General features: G+C 45.1%; 4 protein-coding genes and 1 long non-coding RNA gene across 10 annotated transcripts; 2 read left to right on the forward strand and 3 right to left on the reverse strand.

Annotated features, from left to right (window-relative positions):
* Positions 1-165: 165 nt before the first annotated feature.
* LOC119133642 lies at positions 166-1,438 on the reverse strand. The gene is made up of 2 exons (XR_005100173.1): positions 1,264-1,438; positions 166-1,021 (listed from the first exon to the last, which is right to left on the reverse strand). It is a non-coding gene; the product is annotated as an uncharacterized LOC119133642 (long non-coding RNA).
* On the forward strand, positions 406-3,198 carry foxred1 (FAD-dependent oxidoreductase domain containing 1). Its single transcript, XM_037269659.1, has 11 exons — positions 406-586; positions 795-1,015; positions 1,257-1,367; positions 1,438-1,556; positions 1,633-1,727; positions 1,812-1,913; positions 1,988-2,064; positions 2,138-2,298; positions 2,375-2,504; positions 2,587-2,691; positions 2,777-3,198. Exons 1-11 carry the CDS (start codon positions 430-432, stop codon positions 3,029-3,031), a joined length of 1,533 nt encoding a protein of 510 aa, XP_037125554.1. The 5' UTR covers positions 406-429; the 3' UTR covers positions 3,032-3,198.
* A 149-nt stretch (positions 3,199-3,347) lies between these two features.
* Positions 3,348-5,985, forward strand: LOC119133640 (ATP-sensitive inward rectifier potassium channel 1-like). Of its 3 annotated transcripts, none has more exons than XM_037269662.1 (2): positions 3,348-3,424; positions 4,661-5,985. In XM_037269662.1, exon 2 carries the CDS (start codon positions 4,672-4,674, stop codon positions 5,821-5,823), a length of 1,152 nt encoding a protein of 383 aa, XP_037125557.1. In that variant the 5' UTR covers positions 3,348-3,424; positions 4,661-4,671; the 3' UTR covers positions 5,824-5,985. The 3 variants fall into 3 exon arrangements, with proteins under 3 accessions (XP_037125557.1, XP_037125556.1, XP_037125555.1); XM_037269661.1 differs by lacking the exon at positions 3,348-3,424 and adding an exon at positions 3,781-3,950; XM_037269660.1 differs by lacking the exon at positions 3,348-3,424 and adding an exon at positions 4,465-4,597.
* Positions 5,986-7,316: 1,331 nt separating this feature from the next.
* vps37d (VPS37D subunit of ESCRT-I) lies at positions 7,317-13,038 on the reverse strand. The gene is made up of 4 exons (XM_037269664.1): positions 12,737-13,038; positions 11,188-11,359; positions 9,870-9,952; positions 7,317-9,318 (listed from the first exon to the last, which is right to left on the reverse strand). The coding sequence occupies exons 1-4, from the start codon at positions 12,845-12,847 to the stop codon at positions 8,770-8,772; spliced, it is 915 nt and encodes a 304-aa protein (XP_037125559.1). The 5' UTR covers positions 12,848-13,038; the 3' UTR covers positions 7,317-8,769.
* Positions 13,039-18,282: 5,244 nt separating this feature from the next.
* Positions 18,283-20,284, reverse strand: LOC119133820. 4 transcript variants are annotated; one of them, XM_037269985.1, is made up of 5 exons: positions 19,803-20,284; positions 19,651-19,726; positions 19,117-19,150; positions 18,923-18,987; positions 18,283-18,855 (listed from the first exon to the last, which is right to left on the reverse strand). In XM_037269985.1, the coding sequence occupies exons 1-5, from the start codon at positions 20,064-20,066 to the stop codon at positions 18,575-18,577; spliced, it is 720 nt and encodes a 239-aa protein (XP_037125880.1). In that variant the 5' UTR covers positions 20,067-20,284; the 3' UTR covers positions 18,283-18,574. The 4 variants fall into 4 exon arrangements, with proteins under 4 accessions (XP_037125880.1, XP_037125883.1, XP_037125884.1 ...); XM_037269988.1 differs by having other exon boundaries at positions 19,651-20,284; XM_037269989.1 differs by having other exon boundaries at positions 18,283-18,828; positions 18,923-18,993; positions 19,651-20,284.
* Between the last annotated feature and the right edge of the window lie 3,847 nt (positions 20,285-24,131).

Below are 24,131 nucleotides of genomic sequence, written 5' to 3' on the forward strand. Positions count from 1 at the left end.
TTGCCAATTGGTCAGTTGTGGTCACATGGGAAGGTCTTCCTCGGGTTTGTCAAAGCTCGTACAAGTGTACCAGCAGCGTTCCGTGGCGATCTTTTCAAAGCAATGTTATGCTTCTGGCTGTAGATGGCTTTTTTCCCCTCAATAAATTGTTTATTTCAAGTCTCATTTCGTAAATTGGGTGCTTTATTCAGATGTGTTTAATTATTTTCATTTTGAAAGTGTGAATATGTAAGCAAAATATTGATCCAGAAAGTGGCGACAGCTAAATGATGCTTTTATTTTGAAGAAAGTCACCACGCATGGAACGAGTGGTGGAGTTCTACGGAATGTTCTAAACATTGACATCCCTGTGGCTTAACTGCCTATTTCTGCATACCTGAAATATGTTTGTGGCTTCCCTTGAGTGTGTGAGCTAACTGAGGCAACGCGATGTCAACGTGGCGTAGCGTGCGTGCAAATGTGCGGACGCTTCGGGCTGCGCTCACCTTCGCAGGGGTCCCACCGGACCACCGGCTGCTGTGCGGACTCGCAGTGTCACGCCGAAACCTGGGCACCGGGACGCCGCTGCGGAATGACTTCTTTAAAGGTGGGCTACGGTCGTTAGGTGCCACAAACTAAAGCAAAGTCATAATAACCATCATAATATTGATAAACAGGCAAAAGATGAATGTGAGTGCGTTTAAACTTTTGCCGAATAAAAGCGCTCCTTCGAAACATTCAGGAACTCAGTCAAGATAAATGGTCCTTGTCATTTGCCCTTCCAATGAAGTATTACTAGAATGTGTTCATTCTAGATCTGGAGGCCCAGTTGGCCGCCACGAGGAAGAAGGTGGCTGACGCTCTGCCGGGGAGCTCCTGGAGCCCGCTGGAGATCAACCCCAACCTTCCACCAGAGAGGACCGACATCGTGATCGTGGGAGGCGGCGTGATGGGCTGGTCCGTGGCCTATTGGCTCAAGAAGAAGGAGGGGCTCCGCGGGGGGCTCAATGTCATCGTGGTGGAGAAAGACACGACGGTGAGCCTTGCATTTATGAAACATGAAAAAGTTGCATTCATTATGCAACCGGAAATAGCGTATAGATACAATATGCCAAAATTATAATGATTACATTGTGTGCTCATTTTTACTACTACATTGCAAAACATTTTTACTACTATTTAATTTTTAAAAAGTAATGTAAAGACTAATGTAATAGAGAGTATTAATCGATCAATCGACCTTTGCGTCCATGTGACCGGTCCCTCGATGTTGGCAGTACTCACAGGCGTCGTCGGTGTTGTCAGCCGGGGGCATCCGCCAGCAGTTCTCCCTGCCGGAGAACATCAGCCTGTCCATGGCATCCGCCGACTTCCTGAGGAACATCAACGTAGGTGGGCACCCCGGCGGCCAAGCGAAGCGCTCGCCGAGTCGAGCTCTCAGCGAGTCTCGTTCCTCAGGAGCACTTGGGCGTGCTGAACGAGGACGCCGTGGACGTGCAATTCAACCAGGCAGGCTACTTGTTCCTGGCCAGCCACAAGGGGGCTCACATCATGGAGGAGAACTTCAAGACGCAGAGGTGGGCAGCCTGCTGCTTTCCTTCCGCCAAGTTAAGCAAACGTGAGGTTGTTTTGACCCCTTTTGTCTTTTGGAAGAGCCGCCGGGGCGCAAGTGGCACTTCTGTCGCCGACTCAACTCCGAGAGAAATTTCCCTGGATAAATACCGAAGATGTGGCGCTTGCCGCCTATGGTGAGGGTGTTGCTATTGATTACTTTCATAAATATTATGATTCGATTTTCAAAACCAAGAGATTACCGGCATGTGTCTGTTAAGGTGTGGAGAACGAGGGCTGGTTCGACCCGTGGATGTTGCTCAGCGCTATGAGGAGAAAGGCCGTCTCCATGGGCGTCGTGCCGTGCTGCGGAGAAGTCACCGGTGGCAAAATACGTTCATAAAACTTTAGCGACGTGTTGGTGTCGACGCGTGATGACGCCGTGTCCCTTTGCCAGGTTTCAAATATTTCTCCAACGAAGCCATGACTGAGGACGGCCAACGTTTGAAGTTGCACAGGATCAATAAAGTTCTGGTGAGCGGTGTCTGTCGAGGAACTGTTAGTCAGTGACATTTTGATAAAAGTAGTACTTTGGCACCATTTTCAGGTGCAGATGCCTCACAGTTTGGAGTACCAGCCGGTGGAGTGCACCATCGTGGTGAACACAGCCGGGGCCTTCTCGGCAAAAGTGGCCCGCATGCTGGGAGTGGGACTCGGACCCAAGGACACCCTGGCGAGGATCTCGCTCCCTGTGGAACCGAGAAAAAGGTACCAAAAATGTTAATCATTTCCCTTGTGTGAAAGGCCCCTTTGTGGAGCTGTGGCGATTTTGATTGCGTTTCAGGTTCATCTACGTGTTCCATTGTCCTGAGGGTCCCGGATTGGACACGCCCTTCCTCATTGATCCCTCGGGCGTTTACTTCAGGAGGGAGGGGCTCGGTGGGAACTATATCGCCGGCAGGTCGCCCGACGAGGTTTGGACATCTGACTCAAAACATGATGAGGTAAAGGTCTCAAACTGAGTGCAAATACGAGTGCCACTTTGTTGTGTGTCAGGGGGAAGAGCCGGATGTGACCAATTTGGATGTGGACCACCAGTTCTTCCAGGACAAAATTTGGCCTGAACTGGCGCATCGCGTTCCAGCTTTTGAAAAACTGAAGGTGAGTACGGCGTGACGAGCAACCTCCATAATGCATTGAGGATGGCGGTTATGACAAAAAGCATTTCGCCACACTTTGCGGGCAGGTGAGGAGCGCATGGGCGGGCTACTACGACTACAACACGTTGGACCAGAACGGCATCGTGGGCGCGCACCCGCTGGTCAACAACATGTACTTCGCCACGGGCTTCAGCGGCCACGGCCTGCAGCACTCTCCGGCCGTGGGCCGCGCCGTGGCCGAGCTCATCCTGGACGGCAACTTCACCACATTGGACCTCAGCCGGCTCGGCTTCCGCCGCATCATTGAAGGCGAGCCCATGTTGGAGACGAACATTGTCTAGAGGTCGTCGTTTTCTACGGCGCCTATCAGCGGGACTTTTTTTTTTTTTTTTTAAATACAAGAAGCCATGATTTTATCAACTCCCAAACAAACTAGTAGTAACATCCTCCAGGAAAGCTGCCACTTGACGGCGGGAACAAATAAATTGATCAGCTACCTTAAGCTCCACATTGTTACTCTGAATTGTATAATCGAGTCATTCCTGAACTAATCGTGCCGGCTCAGATGCAAAACACACGTTGCAAGGCCGCCTGGATGGTGCATTGAATGCGTCCACACTGCTGGCATGTGGCTTGGATTAGAACATTTCAATGTGGCTTAAAATCGTTGCGCCCTTGCTGGAAGAAAGGCAGTCGCACCAGCTGAGGCAGCAGGAGCTCAACGCCGGACTCAGGTATGAGTTTGTGGCTTTAATTTTTATTGATTTATTTAATTAACAACAAATGTCAACGTCTAAGTGTCGACATAAGAAAGTGAAATCTTATTTTAGTTCAATTTTTTTTTGACGCACTGAATTTGAAAAAGTATTTTTATGTTCATCTTATTGATGTAGCGTCTTTTCCAAACTAGCTATATTTAATCATTATATTTTACAATTTTATCGTAATTTCCCTTTTGAGGACCCTCGTCCTTTTAAGAATGCATACAATGTGTTTGTGATATTTTGAATGTACGCATATTGTTGAAACAATCCGTCCATCGGTTTTCGCGCACGGTGCGTTCAGGGACCCTAGGTCTTCCTGGAACGACGTCAACTTCACGTGTTACGTTGCGTTCATAAAAGCAAGCATGACAGGTCACAGACACGAAAGACAAAAGTCGTCGTGACTTTTAGCGACACTTTAGCTTAACAATGAACGCGTTGACAGCCTCTTGCAGCACGCTGATCCTTATTCTTATCAAGGGAGCGCGCATGCCAGGTAAACTTGTTGCGTTTGGACGGGGAAGACTATGATTGAGAAAAACGACTGAAATTAGTTCGTAAATACAAATGTCAGAGGCACACACAAAAAATACCATTAAAATCTGTAATTGGCGAGGGGTCACGTCCACTTTTCTATTTGTGTCCCAATATTTTTTGTTCATGAGCGACGTAAATACCACTTAATAATACACTGCCCTCCATGTACCAACAAAATGGCGTAGCATTCATCAAAGTCAAGCTAGAGATTTGATATTTTGCAACATTACCAGCACTGTATTTAAAAGAAGAAAACTAGAAAATTTGACTTGAGTTAACACTCAAACCGCAACATACTGCAATAAAGGCGACATAAAGATTGTGCCTCCATGTTGAACGACACGCACTTGAAAGGTAAATACAACTGAAGCCTTTGCGCTTTTCGCGGATGACATTTTACGCGTAACCGTTGTTTGTGGCCGATTCCGGGTCCGAGTAACAACAATTCTCAAGGCGTTCAGGGCCCCTTCTAAATCGGGTTTACGATTGGCTGTAGATGCCCAGGTATGGCGACGCCAGACAACCTTTGTTTCCCTGACACCAAGCCGCCACCAGATGGCGTGTTGTCCGGCCTGAGCACGGAAAGAATTCAACTCGCGAGTCAAGGTACCGCTGTATTTCTCTCATTCATCTCAGGAGAAACTAATGGTTTGCCCCGCACTTCGTAAGGTATTTCCAGAATGTTCCAGCGGATCCAGGGTCACATCCAACCGAAGGTGCACCCGGGTCGCAAAAGCCGGCTGGTGACCAAAGAGGGGCGCTGCAATATCGAGTTTGGCAACAGGGAGCCGGGAAACCACCTGCCTTACCTTGTGGACATGTGGACCACCTTCGTAGAGATCCGCTGGCGCTTCGTGCTGCTTCTGTTCGTTGCCTCCTTCATGGGGAGCTGGTTCATCTTCAGCCTGCTGTGGTACTGGATCGCCCGGAGCAACGGGGACATTTCGGCGTCTCACCGCATCAACCGAACCACGTGCATCGCCAACGTCAACAGCTTGACCACGGCCTTCCTCTATTCCCTGGAGACGCAGACCACCATCGGGTACGGCGGGCGGGCCCCGACCGGAGAGTGCGCCGGCACGGTGGCGCTCATCATCCTGCAGTCCATGGTGGGCGTCTTCATCAACAGCTTCATGTGCGGGATCATCCTGGCCAAAATGTCTCTCCCTAAGAGACGTGCCAAGACGGTTAGTTTCAGCGACACGGCCGTCATCTGCTTGAAGAACAGCAAACTATGCCTCCAGATCCGCGTGGCCAACCTCCGCAAGACGCTTCTGATCGGGAGCCAGATCTACGGAAAGCTCTTGAAGACCACCACCACCACGGACGGCGAGACCCTGATCCTGGACCAGCTAGACATCCATTTCACGGCAGACGCCGGCAAGGACAACCTCTTCTTCGTTTGTCCCCTGACGCTCTACCACGTGATCGACGGGGCCAGTCCCTTCTACGAGCTCTCCGCAGACACGCTGCCCCATCAGGACTTTGAGCTGGTGGTCTTCTTGGATGGTACGGCCGAATCCACCAGTTCCGTCTGCCAGGTGCGGACCTCTTACATCCCACCGGAGATCCAGTGGGGGCACAGCTTCCTGCCCATCATCTCGCGGACCAAGACGGGCAAGTATTGCGTGGATTTTTACAACTTTTCCAAAAGCGTGCGGGTGGCAACGCCGCACTGCGCCCAGTGCTTTGAGGACAAAGCGGAGGCCAAGCACCAGGTCCACAACCTACACAAGCTGGACAATGAGAAGAATCAGCAGAAGTTGGGCATCCACAACATGGCATTTCAGGTCACCGACATTCACGAGGTCGCGGACGTCACCAAGATGTGAACTGAGATGCTTCTCATAAATGACGATGGAAAAGGTCAAGCGGGTCCAGAAAAATCAGCACGGGTACCGTTTGTTCAGGTTGGAACCAGGTCCAGGGTCAGATGACACAAGGAAGGTTCTTAACTGTCACCCCTGTCTGTTAAACAAGTGACTAGATGAGTTGAAAATAAAACCACAACTAACTTTGACCAAGTCGCGAGACATTACAAATTTATATTCATGGACATTTGTAGAGAAATCTATGTAAATAAAATTTGTAAAGCTAATCAAATGTCATCAGCTGTCATTTTGCTAATTGAGAGTCCTCGTTTGGCAAATTTTGGCAAAAACAACGTCAGACATTTTGTGTGAGCGAAAGGCTTTGGCATAACTGGCGCTCGTCCGACTTGAGCTCAACTCTGAAGGACGTTGAAAGTCCACGGCAATGAAAAGAGGCATTAACAGTGAATGGCACAGCGGGAACCTCTTGAGAAGATTAACGTCTGAGTCAGTTTGAATGAAAAACTACGCCGTGTGCGGGAGGGGAAAAAAATCCTAACACTCTCGGGCCTTTTCGCACGTTCACATTATTGCCGCTAAAATTAGCTACTCGGCGACAGATCGACAGACTCGTTTGACTTCGTGGGAAGGGCGCAGCTAAATACTCATTGGAACTAGGACGTTCTGAGATAAAATCTATTTCCACAAGAAAACTAAGAGTTTCTTTTCATACCGTGGCTTTAAAGTCACAGCGGTAGCACTCTACTGATGTCCAGTAGAGGGCAGCAAAGCAAAATAAGCAAGTACGTAATAGGTCAAATAAGCATAGTACAGCTAAAGTGACATCATTTGTGGACTTTCTAAATAAGCATTCGATAGTAAGCTAGTGAGCTAATCGCACTCATTGATACATTTGCAGTCAGGAATAATTACATATTTTATTTACAGTAAACCAATTACTTAATTAGCATTTAATTAAACGAATAAAAGCTTTTGAAGGAGTGATTTTTGGTGCGACTGTCAACCCGATTGAAAAAGTTGTAGGCGCATATTGATAAACGGCCGCTAGTAGGCAGGAGTGAGATCATGACGCCATGCCTGGCAAACTACCAAGCAAAAACAAAAAATGCTTTTCCTGCAGCTGCTCTCACATATTGGCAGGAATGTTTTCCTCGATCTTTTAAGGACATCATTTATACTTCACAAGAACGACTCGAACGTGTCTTGCCCTGCCTTGTTTTTTGGCTTCATCTGCTTAAGCGTGACACACCAAGTGTGACCGCATCTAACTGGAGGTTAAAAATGTACAAACGGGAGAACGTAAGAGAGAAGGCAGATGGAAAAATAGCATTGGTGATTTGTAATGTGTGTGCGTGACCTTATGACGTGACCTTGAGCGTTGTCCTCTCCCTTGAAGCTTCCACCTGTGAAGAGCTCTGGGGCCAAAAAACAAACACGGTTACTGTATAGAAAAGTTTCAGGGGCCAAAAAACCACAGTGATTTGACGCCGTGGTTTGCACTTAGGGTCCGAGTAACAAATGTGCTTTATTGACAAGTCCGGATGGAAATGATGTCACATGTAAACACGTTTTGCGTAAGGTCACTTGAATGTCAGCGGACGGGAGCCAAAGGAAGTTAGCGCAATGAATTCAGATTTTTTTTTTTCTTCCCCTTTGCACATAACGTACATGAAGGCAATGTCAAATGCTACAGACACACAAGTGGAGGAGATGAATTGTTTTTCGATTCATCTGCTGAGACAAAATGGAGCCTTTTCCCTTTCCATAGTGGACACAAAAGTGCGCGTTCAGCCACCAGTGCTCAGCAAAAACTTATCAGTCTGTATTTTCTCTGTCAAGCGCAACGAGACTCCGCTGCGCGAGTATCTAGGTCGATTTTTTTGTGCATTATTAATTTTGGAGGGTATTTCAAAAGGCTTCAAAACAACAACACACACGTCTTTCGCAGTTGGGGGGCAATTTGAGAGCTGATGGGTGTGACTGGGCACTGGTTGCCGAAAGGCACTTTCTCTCAACTCGGAGTTTGTCAGACCGATGTGAACCTTCTCCGATCAGCCGGAGAACAGACAAGATTACAATCCCCAGAAAGCGAGAGCAGTGTCTAATATCGCAAAGAAAACACGTGGCGGCTCTATGAAGGCAGCCATGCAAAATTGGATTTATGACAATAAATAAAAATTTAAAAAAAACTAATCAAACACCGGAGATGGATTCCACAAGTGACGCCTGCAATTTTCTGGGCTGTTGGTCACCAGCGGCCTTGCGGAGAACTGGAGCCTGGCCCCGGATTGGTCGCCAGTCCATTCAAGGCATTCACATTTACAAACAATTTTGAGTCTTTGATAAAACTGAGATTCAAACCCGGATTCCTTGACTGTGGGGCAGCTGTATGAACCACCAGTACACCATGCTGCCACAATAATCCAACTGTCCGCTCAACACCCCTGATTGGTCGCCATCAGAGGTGGGTAGTGATTCTTACATTTCTGACTTGTGCTTGAGTATTTTTGTTACAACTTTGATTCTATTCCATTGAGCGCACTCGCAGTCATCACTCATCGACTACTTGAGGATTTTCAAGTCACTATTTGAAGGCCAGCTTTTGACTGACTGGAGTCATGTGATTGTAAAGTAGCAGCACTCTTACGGGAGTCCCATTTGTGGCTCCTTTACCCACCTCTGGTCCCTAAAATGTTTTTTTGAAATCCGGGAGGAAGTCAAACGAACCCAAAAGAGAGACTCCGATCCGATCCAGATGGCTCCACCTCAGTGAGGCTGCTGCGTGAAGCGCGAGGCCGCCGTGCTCTGAGAGAATGTCGTCTTCTCAAATCAAATATTCCAACGAGTAAAAGCGCGCTGCCGTCTCAGGACGGACGGCCGGCTTTTGTAGGTTCCGCCTTCAACCTCGCAGAGAAGCTTTGGCCCCGCCTCCTTCCCCATAATGACTTAACGGAGGGAAGGCTGGGGCTGTTGGGGGTCGGGCCTGTAGAGCTGCTGCAATCGCACCGGCCGCCCGTTGGCCGGCCAGCCCCCGGGCAGCTGTCCGATCACCCTGAGGCCCACCGGGTGGAGGGGGGCGCCGGAGCCCAGGATGGGCCCCGGCGGCTGGGGATCGGGCGGGGGAGTCCTGGCCTGCTGCGCCGAGGCCTGCTGCGGCGGGGCCTGCTGCGGCGGGACCGAGAGCACGGGCGAAACGGGAGAAACGGGGTAATGCGGTAGCAGGATGGCTGGCGTCAGGCCGTAGCGCACCTGAAAGACCCGCAGAGGTCCCTGCGCCAGGTAGCCGTTGGGCCGCGGCAGCTCCGCGGCGTCCGCCTTGGCCTCCTCAGCCGCTTTAGAACGCGCGTCCTCGCCGCCGCCGGGGCGCTTCTTGCTCAAGTCCTGCATCTTCTCCGCCTGCACTCGGCGGGTGTGGTAAGTCCTCCTGGAGCGCTGGAAGGAGTCCAAGAAGTCCTCCAGGCTCAGGTTGCCCTCCATGAACTTGTCCAGCAGCTCCTGTCACGACAAAAATCAAACATCGAAAGTGTGAGGACAAAAGAGCAAACCCCGCCATCCAGTCAAAATGGAACAATCCTTTTTTCTCCCACGAGAGGAAGTCCCATCCATCAGAAATAGCGCCCGGAGGAGAAAGAGAATTTAATAAGCGCGGAGGATGTTTACGTGTGAACTTTGGCCCACATTGTCAGCTGGAATAATTGGCCATGCGCAACTCATCGGCGCGGCAACTGTTGCTTTTGGCAAGATATAAAAGCAGAGTGTTGCCCGCCCAAACCGGTTCCGTATCCGTCCGTTTGTATTTGCAAATGCAGCTTTAAAATCTCACGCCGCCGAGAGCGCACCAGATGATGGGAGATGATCACATCCGCCGCGTCAGCTCCGGATAGAAAAATTGGCAGAAAATGGAGAAAAGGAGCAGAGAGAACAATGCCTTGGTTGTTGCTTGGCCATTATTGATCGGTGCTTGGCGGGGTGGGGGAGGAAGCATATGGTGTCTGCACATCGGTTGTCCAAAAAAAAAAAGCCTCGGTAGATTTGTTTGGTTTTACCTCCGAGTTCTCCTCGGCGCGCGTCACCTCTTCTTGCAGGAGGTTCTGGGCGCTCTGCAGGCTGTGCTTCTGGACTCGGGCTCCTGCAAGGGTCAAGTGAAAATGAGATTCAAGTGAAACTTGGCTCACAATAAAACGAGATCCCACGTTTGAATGAGAAGATTCACAGCGGAGGCGGGATTTGCGTTATTCGACTCCATTACAGTGACCTTTAGTTGCACTCCAACTCCCCCTCTCCCTTCCCGACTCCCCCGGTCGACAATGAACCCAATGTGACCCGCGGGACGTCACGGCACTCCTTTGAGCGACGGGAGACGCCTCGCTGTCGGCGCGGTCATGCGCGTTCATGCCAAACAAGCCGGGAGCGGTCGCGTACCGATGAGTCTCCATCAGCTCGTTCTCCGCTGTACATTTTTAGACGGGGAATTATTTACGGCGCCCGTCAAGCTGTTCAAAACAAACGGGGGATGGGCGCTATGTAACGTGCTATGGGCGAGGCCGCTAGCGAGCGCGGTGTCACATCGCCGTTCTTTCCTGCCGCTGTCACCGGCTTCCTGTTGCTGCACCAGACTCTGGGATTAAAATAGGAGAGGGACAGGAAGGGGCCGTGTACCCCATTGGAGATAGCACACCATTCGAGACATCTTGAATTGTTAGCGATCACGCCAGAGCGTGCAACGCTGTTGCAAAGTCCCAAACAATGGACACAAGTCAAAGGAATTCTTGCTTTTCAAGGGAGGACGACCCAAAAAAATAAAAGAGGACACGTCTGTTCTTAGTCAACGGAGTGTGTGATGACGGTTACTAACAAATCACGGCCTCTGGAGACGTGCCGACGGGCGTTTAGATCTTTTGCTGTGTTAGCTTTGTGCTAACCTAATTGCGTCGCATCGAGCCGATTAAAGGAGATTAGACGGAGAAGCGCAAACAACGTGCTGTCTTATTGTCAGCGCAAGATTTGGAGGACGTCATCCGGTGCCGGCCTGTCAAAAGCCGAAGCGGGTCCCCGTGGATTCCTCGACAAGCGTGTGTGTGGGGTTGGGGGGCTTCCAACTGACATTTCATATGCTCCATTTGGTTCCCATGAGTAAACTCCGGAGGCACGCCGAGGCTTTTAGTCGAGCGATTGACAAACTCAGACTAAGGCTGATGAGAGACTTCCAGTTCTGCCAAAGGCGCAGTCGGGTTGTGACAGTCGGGTCCGTGTGAACACATTTCATTCATCTCAGCCAGACGCATGCAGCGGCGCACACAGAACACAAACAAGTGACAAACACATCGCAACTCCCAGCGTCACTATTTCTCTGGACTGACTCACCGAGCTGACTCTGTTTTTCCCAGCACGTGGTCGCCAGGTTGGACAGCTGCCGGTATTTCTCGGCCAACTGGATTCTGCCATTATTGAGGCGGGGCCGCCGGGCCAGACTTTCGTCGGCCAGGCTGCGGTTGGACGCCATCATCATCTCCCTGTCCACTTGGAGCTCCTGAAACTGGAAGGTGTGACCTTGATAACGTACGTTTACAGGTTGGATTGAGCGTGGCAAAGAAATGCAGTTCTAGCCAGCAAAAGCGCGGACTTCATTTATGCAAAGCCGGATGTTCTCTCCTGAGGCTTGTAGCCAATCTATTGGCACGTCGCATAATTAACGCTTTGGGCAATTACGTAACAGCGCAGTCGGTTTTCAATACAGTAACAAAAAAAAACAAAAAAAAGGGAAGCGGCAATGATTCATTATCGTGAACTTTGCGTAATGCTTCTGTGTCGGGATAAATGAAACAAGCCACTTGCTCGGATCAAGCGGAAATTGTCGGATGAGTTGCAAACTGAACCAAACAATGTCGCTGGAATCTTCCTCGCCACCCGGTGTCAAATCTCGAGTCCTTTTCGTAAGAAAGCCCAAGACTTAACAAACAAGCGACGCTTTTGCTAAGTAAACGCAGCATGTTGGTGTCAATTAGAAAGGTGGGGCATCTAATAAAGATGCTAGAAGAACCATCATCCCCTTTAGCAGGTTTTCACAGGGACACTGGTAACTTGGGAGCTGCAAACGAAATTGAGTGCATGATGGAGACTATGTTCAAGAGGAGCCCCGGACACCCGTCAGGTCACCAGAAAGCAGCATGTGCCGCAATGCGCGCGCAACTTCGTTGACAAACTGCACGATTGTGATCAACCGCGTTGAGCCGCAATGCTGCACGTTCGCTCTGGTCCAAACAAGGAGGATCTAAAAAGTTCCAACAACGCGTGTTACATCGGCACGGCTGCGATGCATCCAGACGAGACACAACACCGATTAACAACAGTTTTAGTCGGAATGGGATGAGGTTCCATGGGCACTTCGGGGTCATGTCCGAAACTTGGAATTTCTGTCGAAACTGAACGTATTGTTGGTTTGAAACAAAGCCGAATTGTATAATAGAGTACAAAACGCATGTTTAAAAAGGTCTGGTGAAATTATTGAACAGGGAATTGGAGAAATAAGGAGTCGACAATATGAGGAGACATTTTAAAGGGGGGGGGTTTGCGTTAAGTCACAAAGACGTGGGAAGCGTTGTCCAGCAGCATGTGTGTGTGTGTGTGGGTAGTCCAGGTAATTTTTAATGGTCAATTGATAAATACATCAATTTGACTCATCTTAGAAAATACTTAATTTGGTTCAAATGTAATTTTGAAAGAAAAAAAAATCGACCGCTCGCCACGCAGACAATCGACGAAGCATGTAAAGCCGATTTGCTGCAATTAAAGATCCAATAGGATACATTCTGTCATTTGATAAACGATAACCCCAAAACAAAATGTAGATAACATTACAGGAGACACTTTGAGGGGGTGGGGGAGCTGGCTGCTAGCGATATGTTGTACCTACCTTCTCATTGAGTCCAATGATTTGCTCCATTTTGTCGTCGCTTTGTAAAAGCTCCCTCAGCTCGCCAGTGCTGAGAGCCCTGTAGCCGTCGGGGCAAGCGGTAGGATCCATTTCGGGGAGTTTTTAGTCCTTCAAAATGGACAGACGACAGCTTGAGGAAGGCAGAAAGTCCTTTACGCGGCCGGCTCACATCCCCGCTGCTGCTTGGAGGCTCACGTTGGAATGTGAACGCGACGCCGCAAACAACATGCCAGCTACGCCAAGCTAGCACCTGTGCGCCGTGCCGATCCACTTCCGGTTAGCTCCCGACAAAGTAAAACCAAGATTAGAATATTTGACCTCTAAAATAAAAGCTCAACTTAGTTTGTACAAAGGTGGCGAAAGTGATGGCGTGCGTGCCTTGCCTACCATATCCATCCGGGTTCGGGTAGGTGCGGATAATATACAGATCCAATTCTAAAAGGTTGTCAGACTTTTTTTAGATACGGGGCCGTAAGTTAGCAAACGGTTAGCAAACGAGGGAAACTTTTGCACTACTTCGGGTGACCGAATTGTTTTGATAACTGAACTTTATAGAGCCTAACTTTTTCGAACTTTACGCTATGCCGCCCTCCAAAAAAAATGAGGGTTACGATGAACTTAAATCATCCATTGACCTGATACGGCAAGACATTACCACACTTTTAGAGCAGCAAGCCACCCTGCTCCAGCTAACGTCTGAGCTAACGGAGCTTAAGAACTTATCGAAGGAGAAAGACGAGAAAATCCTGTCGCTTGAACGGAGAGTAGATGCACTGGAGCAGTACTCCCGACAAGAAGACCTCATAATCACGGGTCTAAAAACATCTCACCGCTCCTACGCCAGGGCGGCGGGTCCTTCGGATCCCTCGACAGATGACTCTCCATCGGACGAGCTGTCAACGCTCGAAGATCAGGTAGTACAGTTTTTCGAGAGTAAGCACATGGAACTCCAGAAAGGAATCATTGCCGCTTGTCACACACTCCCAAGAAACCGAAAACGACCACTGGATCCTCCGAAAATTATCATTCGGTTCGCAAATAGGAAACATAAAGTGGATCTTTTGAAGCAAGGGAGGAAGCTACAAGGAACGGGTGTTTACCTAAATGAGCACCTCACTAAGAAGAATGCTGAGATAGCCTGGAACGCACGCAAACTGAAGAAGGAAAACAAGATTCTCGCAACGTGGGTCAGGAACTGTAAAATATGGATTAAAACAAACGGAGCAACACCAGAAGATGTCAAAACTCTCGTTGTGAGTGAACTGGAGGAACTGAAGAAATGTGGCCTGGTGGTGGGGGAACCAAACATTTACAATGGCTGAACTAATGACCATTAACTGGTACCTATGGACCCTCCGGACGAAAATAATGGATTACAGCGAAGTACAACAAGGCAAACAGAGACTGGCAGGGAGGACATCCATCTCAGGTAGACAGTTCCCCTACACTTTTCATGCCATCCAGTGACATTCTCACAAATGCAGGAATTTCTGTCCCACCGAATCTTGACTCTTTACTATTTAATTCATTTGACCTAGAGAATGCTAATGCTGGTATCTATGAGTCCTTCCTTAACCCAGATACAAATTACACTCCCTTAAAATCTGTTGAAATGTCATGTGAATATTTTTCTGAAGATATGTTTAACAAACTGTGCAATACTCCTCCTGGCCACTGCCAAACAAATGTATTCTCCACTGTCCACTTCAATGTACGGAGTATCTCTAAAAATTATGATGGTCTAAAAACCTATTTATCAACCTTAACACATTCTTTTTCAGTAATAGCTCTTACTGAAACTTGGATGGTTGATAATACATCTAGCTATCCTCTCTCTCACTACACTCCTATACATTCCTGTAGACCAAACAAGCAAGGTGGAGGAGTCTCACTGTATGTGATTGATAACTTAAATTTCTCTCCCAGAAAGGATTTAAGTGTCAATTTTGACATGACTGTAGTAGAATCTGTGTTTATAGAACTCTCCTCTTGCTCACTTATAAACAACAAAAATGTGATAATTGGATGTATATATAGACCACCAGACTCTGATAAAATCACCTTCAATGAAGCCCTCGACTCTACTCTAGAAATTATAAACAAAGAAAACAAATTATGTGTCTTACTTGGTGACTATAATATTAATTTGCTTGAATCTAAGCAGTCACATACAGCAGACTTCCTTAATACATTATATTCCAGAAACTTTTTCCCTCTTATCAACAAACCCTCCAGGATCACAAGCTCAACGGCCACTCTCATAGACAATATCCTATTTAATTCTCTAGACTACAAGATAACATCTGGCCTTTTGATCTGTGATGTATCCGACCATCTACCTGTCTTCCATCTCATCCACAATGATAGTAGTCCTGAAATCAAAGATCATATTGGAGATCAAATGAAATTCCGCAAATTTACTGAGAAAAACATGGTATCTTTTATATCTATCATCAGCTCTGTGTCATGGGATGAGGTTATCCTGTTGCAAGATGTCAACAAAGCCTATCACTCCCTTCTAACAATACTCACAAATGCATTAGAGTTCTCCTTTCCTTTAACTTCTAGTCGTAAAAATAACTCTAAGGGGAAACCATGGATAACGGATGAACTAAAAAAATCTTCACGTAAAAAAAATAAACTATATAGAAAATCTATTGCAAATCCCATCCCTATAAATATAGAAACATACAAGAAATATAAAAACAGATTTACAGCTTTACTAAGGAAAACCAAACAAACTTACTATGCTGATAAATTTACACAAGCCTCCGGTGACATCAAAACAACGTGGAATCTTATCAACCATTTATTACATCGCAAGAAATCAAAAACATCGACCCCAAATGAGATGCTGGGGAAGAATAGAGCTCATTCAAACCCAATAGATATTTCTAATGGTTTCAATGATTTCTTTGTAAATGTTGGCGCTACCTTGGCATCTAGCTTCTCAACCTCTGATACAAGCCCCTGTTGCCTTATTAAAGGGCAGTTTCCTTCACTCTCCATTCTTGACCCTCCTAGTGTTGAGGAAGTTTACAACATCGTCATGAGCTTGAAAAACTCGGCCCCTGGCCATGATGAGATCAGAAGCATACTTATTAAGAAAATTATTCATTCAATAATAATTCCACTAACACACATTTTCTCCTTATCTTTAAAATTTGGCATTGTACCCCAAGAATTAAAAATTGCTAAAGTCATTCCTATCTTCAAAGCTGGTGAGACTAATGAATATGGTAATTATCGACCTATATCCGTACTTCCTTGCTTCTCCAAGATTCTAGAAAAACTGGTTTACTCAAGATTGGCAAAGCACCTAGAAACAAACAATATTCTCTATAAACATCAATACGGTTTCCGCAAAAAGTTTTCTACTGAGCATGCACTGCTTCAGCTTGCCAACCACATCTCAACGGCTCTTGACAATAAGAAATTCGCTCTTGGTGTCTTTCTAGATTTAAGCAAAGCATTTGATACTGTCGACCATAAGATCCTCATCGCTAAGCTAGAGAGATATGGAGTGAACGATTCTGCCCTGAAATGGTTCACAAACTATCTCGCCAACAGAGAACAATATGTATATATAAATGGTTGTTCTTCCAACAGATCTAAAATACTATTTGGGGTCCCGCAGGGCTCAATATTGGGTCCTCTATTATTTTTGGTGTACATAAATGATTTTTCCATGTCTTGTTCAAATTTTCTTCCTTTGTTATTTGCGGATGATACCAATCTCATTGCCACCCACGAGGATTTTAATTTCCTCATTGCACGTGTGAATACTGAGTTGCACGCTGTTACAAAATGGTTCAAAATAAATAAGTTGTCACTCAATATAAACAAATGTAACTTCATGATCTTCTGCAATATAAATAAATCTTACCCCAAAGAACAGGCCAAAATTTACATAAATAATAACGAAATCCATCAAGTTACTAGCACTAAATTCCTAGGAGTTATAGTAGATAAACACTTAAACTGGTCTGAACACATTGATTTGGTTTGCAAAAGATCCATGAAAACGCTAGGTATCTTACGAAAAGTTTGTCCCTTGGTCCATCCGTCTGCTCATCTCACTCTGTATTATAGTTTCCTCTTTCCTTTACTCAATTACTGCAACATAGTCTGGGCAGCTACATATCCAACATACCTCAGCAAATTACTCATCATACAAAAGAAGTTCCTAAAAATGATCTCTTTTTCAAATAGATATGAACCATCGGCACCATTGTTTAGAAACTATTCATTACTGCCAATTGATAAAGTAAATATTCATCAAACCTGTCTACTCACCCATAAATATATATACAGGAAACACTGTCTTCCAGCCACTTTTCATAATTTCTTCGCATTTGTATCGGAATTACATTCTTATCCTACAAGACAGGGGGACAATCTCCACCCACCGTCCTGTCGAACATCACGCCATCAATACAATATCCATTTTAGAGGGCCCTCACTCTGGAATGAGCTACCAATCCATATTCGATCCATATCTTCACAGGTTGCTTTTAGAAAGCACCTGAAACACCACCTTCTCCACTCATGATCCTACCAGTCCAAAATTACTCCACCGCACTCAGCTGATCCATACTAAGAACATCAACTTAAACCACTATTTATACCCTGATTCTTCCTTGTTTTGTTATTTTCTGTTTGCAGTTCTTCTGCTTCCGCTCAGCTATTTTCTTACCTGGTGTTTTTTGATTGTTTCAACATCACTAAAGTGTCAAATTTTGTTTCTCTTGTTTCTCATTTTGTATAGTGTATTTGTTTATGTATGTATACGTTCACTTTCGTATATATGCATATATAAATATGACGATTTAATATTTAGCTAGTTATGCTTGTGTTTATTCATTGATGTTTATTCATTTATATATATATATATATATATTATTATTATTTTTTTTCTTTCTTAAACACTTGAATAATATTTGATGTCACAGCACTTTGTTTGTTGTGCACTTTGATTATACAGGAGTGGAGCTCCTTACAAGCCCTAGGCTTCGTCTCCCTCCCTGCACTGTTATTTGTTATAATAATATGTGCTAAACAATAAACTAAACTAAACTAAACTAAACCATCTTATCAATTTGAGGTTTAAAACAGAAAATGTACGTTGGCAAAACTCCAGCAACGTTGACGCTGGTTTCAAAAGAACTAGAAGACAAAGTGAAAAGCGGTTTGCTTAAATCCACAATTTAACTCACTTTTCTATAAAACAGCTCTAAAAACAATGTGTTTGTCTCTTTGTTTTACTTTGTATTAAAAAACACTTCACTATGTTTAGTCTTGACCCAAATTTCTCTTGCTTGAGTTGCATTTTTCTCTCGAAATGTCATTTCTGGCTTCAGGACGGCGACATTTGATAATACCACAAAACCACCACCCTCATCCATTAAAGCTCTCAAGCTCAAGTGAAGACGTGAGAGATATTATGATTTTGTGGTTAGCATTTTCTTTTTCAGCTGTACCGCTCTCGCCATGTGAAAAAAAAGCACCTCGAGGCGAGCAGTTCCCATTTTTGAAGACAACTTCCAGCCCGGATGAGGGGAACGGAGTTGCATTCTTTATTATTGCTCAACATATGATGTTTAACCGTAACCAACTTGTATCTAACATTTAAAAAAATAAGAGATAACCTTCGGGCTAGCAGCAAACGTTGGCAGACGTTAGCCTCTTCGTGACGCTAACAGTGTTGCATCAGCTCACGCTCGAACAAAAAAAAAAGCCTCATTTTAGTTAAGCCTCATTTAAAAAAAAATGCACGTTGGTCTCCATATAGCATCAGTCCCTGCCGCAAACGGAGACTCATTTGACATCGTCATAGTCCTGGTTACTGTCTTCGACATCATCATAGTCATCTGCGGCATCTTCCGCCAGCTTCGGTACATCCTCGTACGATGGAACCAAAGAATACGGTTCTTGGGGTTGCTCCTCTACTTCCACGTAGTCCAGCTGATCATAGGGGATCTGGTCATAGTCCTGAAAGTTGTTCGGGTCCAAAGTCTGACTTTGCTTAAGAAGGTCGGCCATGTCAAGCTCGTGCTCAACTTCGGGAACCTCTGTAATGTTCTCATAGCTCTGGGCCTCTAAAAAACATAAGAACATAAGAACTCTGCAAGATCATCATGATTTCTACTGAAACGTTCATTTCACCTGCCAACAGGAACTGGGTGCGAGGAGGCAATGGCGGAGTAGTCTGCTTCCGTTCTTGGTATGTGCTCACTCTGAGACAACGACAAAAAAAGACAATTTTGTGGAGTTTCTTTCTAAGCCATTTCAAGCAATGTGACCTTATGGGGTTAAAACTCAAAACCTAAAAATAGTTCATGATTACGTATTTGGATTACTTGTCTTTGGAGTCTCTGTGGTATCGGTACTTCACTGTGAAAATAAAAACAACAATTAAGAGCACGGTATGTAAAATAATAACCAATCAAAGGATGGATTGCAAATGATGTTACTGATTTTCTTCTTTACAAAAACATTGTTGATATTGAGAGTTAATCAGAGCCTCGAGTTGAGAAATAAAACTCCACGGCTGCTTCTTGTTTAAGGGAGAAAAAGCGAGCAGAAAAGTGCCGTGTCACGACATCTGAAAATGGGCATGAAAGTTTAGCTTGGAAGGCGAGAGCGTGCTTGGATGTTGCACCAGAATTCCTGGGAGGAAAAAAAAAAAAAACCTCCAGCTGAGGTCTGTGTTTTTTTTCACACTAACCGGGTCATGTTTTTGGTGGGGTTCGCCGCACTACGGATTACACACAATCCTACTCAGATTAGTTTGATGCTACAATGATGATTAGAATTTCAATATACTCATTATGTCTAACACTGACAACATCTCAATCTCATCAATGATGACACCAAAAAAAACAACAACCAACCGTTACTGCACAGGTAGATGAAGAACCAAATGATGCATATGAGCAAGCAGGAAGCGATCATCACAGGGATCAACACCTTCAAAAAGTTATTCAGATCCATTGGCAATTGCAAAAAGACACATCAGAGTTGCTGCTGCTGCTTTGGAGTGTACCATCGCCAACTTCCTCTTTCTGACAAATGGGGCACAGCAGACAAGTAACCAAATGCGCTGTCTCCTGGGACTCGTGACTAAGCCAAGTTCCTGCTCTGGAAAGCGGCACCAAAGGCAATGTTTTTGTGCATTAGTCGATAAATATGCACACAAGTCCACATACGCCAATACACGATTCCCTTTATCTGCATCCTTTTGAGTTTGCAGCTTCCTTTGACGATGACATGGCAGATGCTGTAGATAAAGGAAAACAGAGTTTGACATATTTGACAGGTTTTGCGCTTATTCATTGAAAATAATGACGTAATATCCTGTCGACGATTATTCCCGTCAACTACTTTTTATTTTATAAATGGGGGGATGAGACTCTCGGACAGCTCTCCTATAGAGGCCTATAGAGCATTTAATTATGACCACTTGAGGGCAGATAGAAAGGTTGCTCCCAGTATGGCCTGGCAGTCAATAATATTTCAATTCTAAAATTCTGAAGAATTTAAAAGATGGTTGCATAAAAACATACAACAAATAAAATGATTCATTAAATTTAAATGATGAATTAAAACACACCAAACTTTATTGAAAGATTCGATTGAAAACTCATGATTCAAGACTACATTCTATTAAAAAATGCTTTTTTTCGATTAGTCCTGTATAATGGGTAATTAATAGGGGTGTAACATTCATCGATACACATCGATTAATCGATATAATGCTCTACGATTTGTTGGCATCGATGCTAAACGTAAACATCGATCTATATCGCCCGTTTTTGACCTCGGACATTAGACACGACTTTATTTTGAAATCCAGTTCATTGTTGCTTGCTTCCTCTTTCCGGGAGCAGTGCGCGGCATGTTGTGTTGTGAGCAGAGCAGGCACGTGAAAGGGGAGCCGACAACTGCGCGGCTCCTGGGCTGGTGCTATGGCTAGTGTCTGTCCAAGAAGACGAGGAAATTCGCTCCCCTTTGGGCTTCAAGTCATTCGTTTGGAAGCACTTTGTAATTTCCTAAATAAAGAGTTTGCAGTACCTTGTTGATTTTGCGTATGAATTGTTATAAATCAGGATATTGTTCTATATCGATCGTAGAGCACTATATCGTGAATGAATCACAGCAGGCTTTAAGATATCGGCAAATATCGTATCGCGGTTCTTTGTATCGATATATCGTATCGTTACAAAACCCGCGATTTACACCCCTAGTATTCACACATAAATACTTGCATTTGAGCCCGTGTCACTAACCAGTCGGCTATTTCGGCCTGGCAACCAAGGGCCGTCTGCACTCTTTTGTACTTACCCAACGCGCGTGGAACGAAATTTGGCGAGTGGCTCCGTCACTGCGTTTGAACGAATCTTTTGAGTGAACTGTTTCTAAAGATTCAGTTCAGAACTGGAATGGACATCACTCCAGCTCAGGTCCTGGAGGTGCATCCGAGTCCAAATCATTTAGAATTTACCACAAGTGAACTCTAATTCATATCAATTGATTGTGTTTTAGCTGCTTCTCAGTTCAATTCATGTTAATGACATAGTTTAACATTATTTGATGTCTTGCACGTCCACATTTTGTAGGTGGTTGGGGTCTCTAGTGTGTATTGAGTGTTTGGCGGATGTGGCGAATTGTTGTCAAAAGGAAGCCAATGCACGCGCTTCACAGCTAATGTCGAATCAAGTCGACACACAAAGGAGAGCGGCCGGACCATTGAAGGTAACACGCAGTAACTTTTTTAAATACAAGAATATAAGAGGTTAATTTCATATGTAAAAAAAATTGTGCGGCGCATAAAAATGTTTTTTTTTAGGAAATTTCTAATTCTGCGCAGCATATTTTATTTAACAGGTAATGGTGTTTCAAATTGGATGAGTGATGTGTGCAATCTGGAGTGCTTACGAATACTTTCATCAATATATATCTGTCAAACAAAATACACACTTTTGCTCCTCTTGTAGTTTTTTTGTTATTTTTGTTAAATAACCAGAATGAGAAGAGTTCACTGCACTTTTGCTTTAAGGCACATGACCGCAAGCTCTCCGAGTTTCGGCCAACCACTTCCTGAAGGCGCACATGTGCATTGTTCAGGGCCAACAACTAAGTATCACAAGGGCAGCCTGTGAATAAGTGCTACTTTGCAGGTATGCTGGGAAATTCCAGCATGCAGTGTGCGGTTGGAGGTGTTGCGTCGCTGGCCTTGCTGGGTCTGCTGTGTCTGAGATGCAAGACCAAGTCCAGTAAGTGCTAAGAACCAGCTGTTGTATGGGTGGGATCAGAAGTCCATCATCTTAGAACGGCTTTTCCGATCCGTCCCAGGGCCCTTTGGTTTTCCACATTTGTCAAGAGAATGATTTTGTGTTAAAAAAAGACAAATTTGGTTGGACTTAAACTGCATATTTTCACAATTTTAAATAATGTTTATGTTTTAAATTAATTTATATATTGTATTTGTTTGCTTTTCGGGCGACTGGCTTGAAAAATAAGAGTTTTTGTGACAAAGCGCAGTAATACCCATATCGCCTGTTTCAATATTTCCACAGAGATACACGAAGAAGCTCAAATATACAACCCCCACACATTGTGAGTGACAAACTTATTTTGTGACAAACGTTTGAAATGCATTTGGCACATTGTGAGATTTCTTCATCTATTGACAGCCAGCGTGAAGGAAGCAGATTTGCTATAATGCGATCCAAAACGGGTAAGTCATCCATCACATATGCTCATCAAGAATTTTTTTTTTCTATTTCTATTTATTCTATTTTATATTTCTATTTTTTTAACAATTTGTTTTGTATTTTTCAGTCACCAAAGCCAATCAAATGACCCCTTCCATCAAGTATGTTTTTTTTTTTTTTTTTACATGAAATTAAAAGCAAAATGTCAAACAGACACAATCACCTTATTGAAACTATATTTTCCAGTGAGGACATTTATCCAGGTGAGTTTTGCACAATTTGCACTATTGTATTTCTGTCTTCCAATCGACAAGAAAAGCATTTTCTCCGAACCTCTTACTGCTCACAGCTATATATTCGGTAGCTGGATCTCCAACCAGAAGTTGGGAACATATTTATGTGTAAGTATTTCAATCTCATCGACAATCTAGCGCAGTGGTTCCCAAAGTGGGCGGTACCGCCCCCCTGGGGGCGGTGGAAAGATCTGGGGGGGCGGTGAGGAAGAAAGGGGCGGTAGGGGGGCGGCAGTCTATTTGTACACAACACGCCGCTCTGGCCCAGTCAGATCCGACAGCATAGACTACAAAAGCAAAAGCTCAGGTTTGTAATTTCAAGCTTGTAATGTTCAGAATTTTATCTTATAATAAAAACCGCATTCTGGCGGTCAACATCATCTTGAGTTCAAGTCAACATGAAATTGGGGACTCGCCAGAACGCGCCATGTTGTGTTGAGCTGGTTAGGGCAGTGGTCCCCAACCACCGGGAATTCACTGGGGAGCCAAAGGGGGCGCCAGCCTGCAAAAGTTTGGGAACCACTGATCTAGCGCAACAACTTCAGCAGGGATTATTTTGCCTTTGCAGAGAACCGCTCCCCGTTACAGTGTATGAAAATGAACAGATGCCATCGAGGATAAAAGGTGGGCTCTCTAAAGTTACTGAATCAATTAATTGCCTTTTCTGAGCGACTAACATCATGTCGTCTCCAGATTGCGACGCCGCTACGGGTCATTACGCAAACTGCTCTGGCGAGTCGCCAGCAAACAACACGGGACGGGACGTCACGGTTACATTCGAAGGTCGAGGTGTTGCGTTTAACCAAAGTGCCGTGTCGCCTCACCACGCAGACGCCGACGATTATGAAAACTCTGCGTTCCTGGCGTACAATGCGCGCAAGCTGGAGAATGGTAAGCAGAAGACTCACAATGCATACACGCTCCTTCACTTTTAAGCGTCCTCTTTTTGTGTGGACCAGATAATTGGTATGAGAATGAAAAAGCAGGCTGACAGGGACGCCAAAGAGGACACTTTCCCTCATTTGGTGAACCGAGGCTGCCTCCGGATGATGTGGGAAGAACATCACGCGGGCTGAGAAATGAACGAATTTCATTGAATGGCTCTTAATTATTTATCGATGGTACATAGAAGAGCGATTGTATCCATCCATGCATCCAACATTGTAATTTTGTATGTTTTTATTATTTAAATATATTAGAGTGCGAATTAAAATCATTACAAACAAGTGTTTGTTTCTTTTTTTAAACGGATTAGCAGATTTTACGTTATGGGTCGGGCCTGACTGATGTCAATTTTGAATGAATTTTTTTCATGTAATTGCATCTCGGATCGATCGGAGCATTTTTAAATCGTAGGCTGAGTTT

This window comes from Syngnathus acus, chromosome 14 (genome assembly GCF_901709675.1).
Source record: "Syngnathus acus chromosome 14, fSynAcu1.2, whole genome shotgun sequence".
Taxonomy (NCBI): Eukaryota; Metazoa; Chordata; class Actinopteri; order Syngnathiformes; family Syngnathidae; genus Syngnathus; species Syngnathus acus.

What these genes read in the sequence shown, in the direction of transcription:
- foxred1 (XM_037269659.1), top strand. Translation starts at nt 430, where the DNA reads ATGTCAACGTGGCGTAGCGTGCGTGCAAATGTGCGGACGCTTCGGGCT. An exon ending in ACTTCCTGAGGAACATCAAC is followed by an intron (nt 1,368 to 1,437) that starts GTAGGTGGGCAC and finishes CTCGTTCCTCAG; the next exon opens with GAGCACTTGGGCGTGCTGAA. An exon ending in TGTGGCGCTTGCCGCCTATG is followed by an intron (nt 1,728 to 1,811) that starts GTGAGGGTGTTG and finishes GTGTCTGTTAAG; the next exon opens with GTGTGGAGAACGAGGGCTGG.
- LOC119133640 (XM_037269660.1), top strand. Translation starts at nt 4,498, where the DNA reads ATGGCGACGCCAGACAACCTTTGTTTCCCTGACACCAAGCCGCCACCA. An exon ending in AATTCAACTCGCGAGTCAAG is followed by an intron (nt 4,598 to 4,660) that starts GTACCGCTGTAT and finishes GCACTTCGTAAG; the next exon opens with GTATTTCCAGAATGTTCCAG.
- vps37d (XM_037269664.1), bottom strand. Translation starts at nt 12,847, where the DNA reads ATGGATCCTACCGCTTGCCCCGACGGCTACAGGGCTCTCAGCACTGGC. An exon ending in TCATTGGACTCAATGAGAAG is followed by an intron (nt 11,360 to 12,736) that starts GTAGGTACAACA and finishes CACACCTTCCAG; the next exon opens with TTTCAGGAGCTCCAAGTGGA. An exon ending in GCGCCGAGGAGAACTCGGAG is followed by an intron (nt 9,319 to 9,869) that starts GTAAAACCAAAC and finishes TTGTCGTGACAG; the next exon opens with GAGCTGCTGGACAAGTTCAT.
- LOC119133820 (XM_037269985.1), bottom strand. Translation starts at nt 20,066, where the DNA reads ATGTCAAACTCTGTTTTCCTTTATCTACAGCATCTGCCATGTCATCGT. An exon ending in CACAGAGACTCCAAAGACAA is followed by an intron (nt 18,988 to 19,116) that starts GTAATCCAAATA and finishes TCTCAGAGTGAG; the next exon opens with CACATACCAAGAACGGAAGC. An exon ending in CACCCAGTTCCTGTTGGCAG is followed by an intron (nt 18,856 to 18,922) that starts GTGAAATGAACG and finishes TATGTTTTTTAG; the next exon opens with AGGCCCAGAGCTATGAGAAC.